A 6,478-nucleotide genomic window follows, 5' to 3' on the forward strand; every position below is an offset into this window, starting at 1 on the left:
CTTCAAACACAGCCATCGGGAGCAGTTCTTCAACAACAAGTTGGAGGTAAATGGCAGCCACTGGCTTTCTTCAGTAAAAAGTTGCAGCCTTCGATTCAAAAACTGTCGACGTATGACCATGAACTTCACGCAGTCTATGAAGCTATACGACACTTCCGTCATATTTTTGAAGGCAAACACGTCGCCATCTACACTGATCACAAACCATTACTTCATGCGTTCCAGCAACGTACTGAAAGGGCCTCTCCATGGCAATTTCGACGTTTCGACTTCATTGGCCAATTTACAAGTGACTTTAGACACATTGCTGGATCTGAAAACATCGTCGCAGACACCCTGTCACGCGTCGAAGCTGTGTCGACACCAATTACGACACACGAGCTGGTAAATGCTCAGAGAGTTGACCCTGAACTACGAGATCTACTCAACAACGCGACGACGTCACTACAGTGGCAACGTATCATCTTCGATGACCACCCAGTCACGATTCACTGTGATGTTTCATCAGGTAAACCGCGTCCATACATTCCAGGTCCACTCCGAAGAAAAGTTTTTAATGTCCTGCACTCTCTTGCACATCCAGGCTCTAAAGCATCGCAGAAGTTAGTAAGCAAACGTTACGTCTGGCCATCTATCCAGAAAGACTGTCGAGAATGGGCCAAAGCGTGCATCAACTGTCAACGTAATAAGATTACACGGCATGTGACATCTCCAATCGCTCGATTCGATCTTCCAACGCAGAGATTCGAACATATCCACATAGATCTCGTCATTTTACCAGCGTCTCGCGGGTATAACAAATGCCTCACGATCATCGATCGATTTACTCGTTTCCCAGAAGCCATTCCTCTAAGAGACGGAGACGCCGACACAGTGGCAAACGCCCTAATCAACAACTGGATTTCCCGGTACGGTGTACCAGTTAGAATAACGTCGGACCGAGGAGCACAGTTCACCTCTGCATTGTTTCAATCGCTGATGAAAATGTTCGGTATAAAACACCTGCGCACAACCGCGTATCATCCTCAGGCAAACGGCATGGTGGAACGTCTTCATCGTCAGCTCTATAAGTCTGCACTACTTTGCCATGACGACACTTAGTTCGACGCACTACCCGCAGTCCTGCTCGGTTTCCGCGCTGCGTAGAAAGAAGACATTCAAACAACACCAGCAGAACTTGTATACGGTGAGCCTATCCGTTTACCGGGTGAATTAATAATCCCGTCGAACAAACACGAGGACGTCCAAACTGTCGTCCGCGCCTTGAAAGCTTATTTTAATAACTTGGCACCGGCCGAAACGTCGCGTCATGGAACTCGTTCTGTTTTCTGTTTCAGAGACCTCAACTCAAGTTCCCACGTTCTAGTACGCAACGATCAAATTGGACCGTCGTTTTCTTCACTTTATGAAGGCCCATACGAAGTCATCACTCGACACGAAAAATATTTCATCGTAAATCTCAAGGGCACAAATACGGCGATTTCCATCGACAGACTGAATCCTGTCTATGCTGCAACTGACGAATAAATTTTTTTAGTACTTCCTTCACAATTTTTTAAGATATCATTGTACTTACTTATTCTATTAATTTTTTTTTCTTCATTGTAAATAACTTACCATAACTCATTGTATATAATAATCGTCATTATTTCTTTTTTTTTAAGAAGGGAAGTACTGTAGCGACTATGTCCTACAATATAAATTACCCATTCGGTTAATTCCGCCGACACTCGGCGCCCGAAACATTTGTAATCGTCGTTTATCTATTTAGACAATTTTCGTAAATGATATACAGTCAATAGCTAGTACCGATATTGCCACGTGCAAAGAATAGAGCTCAAAATATAATCAACGCTTTTCTTTTGTAACACATTAAATTATAATAAATAATCAATAGTTATTTCTACGTAGTGAATTAAATCATTTATACAACAACAATAATTCCTATATATATATATATATATATATATATATATATATATATATATATATATATATATATGTCGGAGATAATATCGAGCTGGGTTTTCCCAGAGATTGGAAATTCCCAATATTTTAGTTTGTCTGTTAATTTTAAGCAAAATCGTAAAGCATAGAATATTTAGATATTAGATATTATTTATGATTTTTTTAGACATTAGATATTATTTATGATTTAAGCTAGTTATATTTTTTATGGTTATAACGATGGGCTTAAGTCCGGAGTGACAATGGTCATCAAACGTAGCCGAGGTCACAGGATAGAAGTAAAAAGTATATAGTTAGAAATATCGACAGACAATGAGGGCTGTCGAAATAATTTTTGAGTGAATAAGTACTTAGAGTACTTGGGAGAGTAGTTCTCGTTGAGCATTGATCAAGTAAGGATCGCATACATCCTGCTGACCCCGGATTCGTTCTCGGTCTTATTCCCAAAACGTCTTTAACTGTTATATCAATCGCAGTAGAATATTTGTAATTAAATTTATTATTTGTACGAGTTAGTGTACGTTATATTTTAAATCAAAGTCTTTATTATATTTGATTATTGTAAAAATAAATAAAGATGGCTGATAATGATCCAAAGGACCCTAACGATGCCCGAACCACTCTTCCTCCGACATCAGAAGTGGGATCAGGATCATCTGCTGCATTTTCTTCTGAGCAATTTAAACTGCTTTTGGAAATGCAAAACCAAAGTCTTGTAGAGTTAATAAAGTCTATGACAAAACCAGTGTCACCGAGTCGTAGTATTTCACTACCGAAATTTAACCCGGAAAATTCAAACGCGGATTCGTGTGCTTGGTGCGCGACAGTGGATATGTGTTTAGTGGAACGTCCTCTAGAAGGTAGTTCGTTAGTTATTGCACTAAGTGAAGCTCTTCAAGGATCTGCGTCTACTTGGTTATCTCAAGTGTGTTACCCTGGGATAACCTGGACTGATTTCAAAGATCTTTTCATTACAAGGTTTGCCGGAGTGGAGACATCAGCAGCAACTTTAATTAATCTGCAAAATAGTCGTCCAAAAGACGGTGAGTGCTTAGCATCTTACTCGAGTCGTCTCCTGGCGTCACTCATGTCAAAATGGAAAAATTTAACTGCGGAAGAAATTGCAGTATCAGTTGTTCTTGCGCATAACTCTCAGTTTGATAGTCGTCTTCAACGTTTGGCGTTCACCACAGACGTCAAGACCCGTATTCAACTACAGAAAGAGTTAAAGGCTTTTTCTTACACGCGCAAGAGACCTACATCGTCGCAAGATGAGCGATCGTCTTCTGATTTCAAGAAATTTAAGTCGGCTGTGCCTATTAAGTGTCATTCATGTGGGAAAATGGGGCACAAGAGTACAAATTGTCTCTCAACGGCAAATCAGAGGAAACCGGAGTCATCACCAAACAATCAGGTAGCTGTTAGACATATTCCAATGCACAACAAGCCTGTTACCTGCTACAAGTGTGGGAGAACTGGATATATCGCTTCCAAATGTCAATCTACGGCCAGCAGCATGAAGGATCAAGGAAGCAAGGAATTTAGAGAGCGACGAGTCGATTTCTGCACAGTGGCAGCTCCGTCAGGTTCCTTAATACATCGTGGTGAGTCGTTTTCATTTTGGTTCGATTCAGGAGCGGAATGCTCATTGGTTAAAGAAAGTATTGCGACTAGGATCGCGGGAAAGAGGGAAAATAAATTAATAATTCTTAAGGGTATTGGAAATGTTAGCGTGAACTGTACGATACAAATTTTGTCTGAAATAACTATTAATAGCCATACGTTAGAGATACTTTTTCATGTTATTGCGGATGATTATTTAAAATGTGACATATTAATTGGTCGTGAAATTCTTGGGCAAGGATTTGATGTAAATATAACTTCAAATAATTTTAGCTTATCTAAAAGTAAACTGATTAATGCATGTAATAAACTCGAATCTATTAGTAAAATACATTTTAATGATATTGATACTGACGTAATTGGAGATGATAAAGAGAAACTCATTTCTATTTTAAAAGAATATACCGATTCATTTATTCAGGGGTTTCCAAGTACTCGTGTTAATACAGGGAGCTTATAATACGTTTAGTTGACCCTAATGTAATTGTACAAAGGCGACCGTATCGTCTTAGTGCCGAGGAAAGGCAGGTAGTACGGGATAGAGTAGATGAACTATTGAAGGCTAATGTTATTCGTCCGAGTTGCTCTCCGTTTGCAAGTCCTATATTATTAGTTAAAAAGAAAGATGGTTCTGATCGTTTGTGCGTTGATTATCGGGAACTGAATTCTAATACGATAGATGATAAATTTCCCTTACCCCTCATAGCCGACCAAATAGCGCGACTCGCTGGTGCAAAGTTTTTCACATGTTTAGATATGGCCAGTGGATTTCATCAAATCCCTGTTGAGACAGAATCAATTGAACGGACAGCGTTTGTAACGCCTGATGGGCAATATAAATATTTGACCATGCCATTCGGGCTAAAGAACGCACCCTCTGTCTTTCAACGAATTTCTTCGAAAAATACTAATGCTTGCATGAGTCCTGACCTTCGCTATCAGATAGAATTAATATTAAATATACCTGAAGTTCAGGATGCTTTATTTCACAATATTACTAAATCAAATAATACATCATCTGATATTTGTGATGTTTATGATTCAGAATTATATAAAAAATTAAAAGTTCATGATCCAAATATACTGACATTAAATTTTAACACGGATGGGGCTCCAATCTTTAAAAGCTCGAAGAGAAGTTTTTGGCCACAACAGTTATACATTAATGAACTGCCTTTAGAAGTTCGCTTTAAACATATCATACTTGGCGGCATTTTTTTAACAGACAAAGAACCCAAATCCGACTTGATGAACTTGTATAATTCAGCGTTATGCGACCAAATAATAGATTTAACTAATAACGGCGTCAATATACGTAAGTATTCCACCCATGAGAAGGTTAACTTGAAATTTACATTATTTTGTTGTTTCCTGGACACACCTGCTCGAGCTACCTGTTAGAACCGTATGAAATTCAATGGTTACTGGGGATGTAGCTGGTGCTATGAGCCGGGATTGTACGTAGGAAACGCTGTACATTATCCAATTGTTGAAGTTGATGCACCTTTAAGAACTCACGAAGAACATCTAGTAAATGTTAGTGAAGTCAAAAAAAATGTACGAATCTTCCACCAGAAAAAAATATGTTCCTACAATTAGAGGTGTTAAAGGTTCGATGTCTTTTATCGAAAAATTTCCATTATTCGATAGTATCTGGGGATTTACGAATGATTATATGCATAGTTGTTTACTCGGAGTTATATGCCAAATTTTAGTATTATTGGATACACCAGAGAAAAAATATAGACTTAATAAAAGTGATTGGGACAAAGTTAATAAGCGTTTAATTGCCATAAAGCCACCTCATGAAGTTTACAGACTACCACGTTCGACTGCTGACTTATGCAAATGGAAAGCTTCTGAATTTGAGTCGTGGCTTCTATATTATAGTCTGTTATGTCTATATGGGATCGTAGATGAAACTTTTTTAAAAATGTATGCTCTTCTTGTTAGAGGTATTTATACTTTATTACAGCGAAAAATAACTGAAGAAGATATCACCAGATCTGAATATGATCTTCTACAATTTGTTGGTAGTTTCCAAGCTACATACGGAAAAGCTGCTATAACTTTTAACCTGCATGCCTTGCAACATTTAGGCACCACTGTTAGAAAAACAGGACCATTATGGAGTGGTTCGGCTTTTACCTTTGAAAATGGTATATTTCTGCAAAAAAAATGTATCAATGGACCTAATGGTGTCGGCCATCAAATTGTGAAAAAGTTTTTGAAAAAAAAAAATTATTTTCGTGGTTAAAACCATCAAAAATATCCGAGGTTTGTAAAAATTTTTGTGAAGGCTTACTTCAACCCTAGTAGCAATTTGGTAAAAGCCTTGTGCCAGCATGGATCAAGATACTGTAGAAAGATTGTAGATCAAGAATTGTACAAGAATTGGTCCAGATTCTTGACCAAGATTATTGGTCAAGGCTTGAGCCAGACTGTAGTCAGAATTTGTCTAGAATTTGACCAGAAATCTGGGGCCATCTATTGCTAAACTTAGGGATTATCCTATAGAGTAGAGGTTCTTATTCTACATTAGTTTCATTTACAACATTGTAGTCGAGAAGTGAGTTCTCAGAGTTCTCTGTAGAAAATAAATCTAGTTTTTTTTTTTAAATACGAGTGTCAGCTTCTTAAATTTGTCATTAAATTTGACAAGACATTTTTACCAATAAAAATAGCAATTTATATAAGTCAAAATCAAATAGAAAAATCGAGAGACTCAAAAATTAAACAAAAATTAACAGAGGAAGCGTAAAATTGAAAAACGATTATTAAAGAAGGAGCAATTTTTATATGAAATTTCCGGGATTATGTTCCCATTTTTTATAATTTTAATTTATTGTTGAAAATAGGACTTTGCATAACCGTTTCGGCTTTGACA

At 37.6% G+C, this 6,478-nt stretch overlaps 1 protein-coding gene across 1 annotated transcript; it reads left to right on the forward strand.

Annotated features, from left to right (window-relative positions):
- Positions 1–2,545: 2,545 nt before the first annotated feature.
- LOC141525669 (uncharacterized) lies at positions 2,546–4,051 on the forward strand. Its single transcript, XM_074240229.1, has one exon. The coding sequence runs from the start codon at positions 2,546–2,548 to the stop codon at positions 4,049–4,051; it is 1,506 nt and encodes a 501-aa protein (XP_074096330.1).
- The last annotated feature ends 2,427 nt before the right edge of the window (positions 4,052–6,478 follow it).

The sequence above is a fragment of the Cotesia typhae genome, unplaced genomic scaffold (assembly GCF_013202065.1).
Source record: "Cotesia typhae breed Kobodo isofemale line unplaced genomic scaffold, CoteBio_Ctyphae contig_27, whole genome shotgun sequence".
In the NCBI taxonomy this organism is placed as follows: Eukaryota; Metazoa; Arthropoda; class Insecta; order Hymenoptera; family Braconidae; genus Cotesia; species Cotesia typhae.

What these genes read in the sequence shown, in the direction of transcription:
- LOC141525669 (XM_074240229.1), top strand. Translation starts at nt 2,546, where the DNA reads ATGGCTGATAATGATCCAAAGGACCCTAACGATGCCCGAACCACTCTT.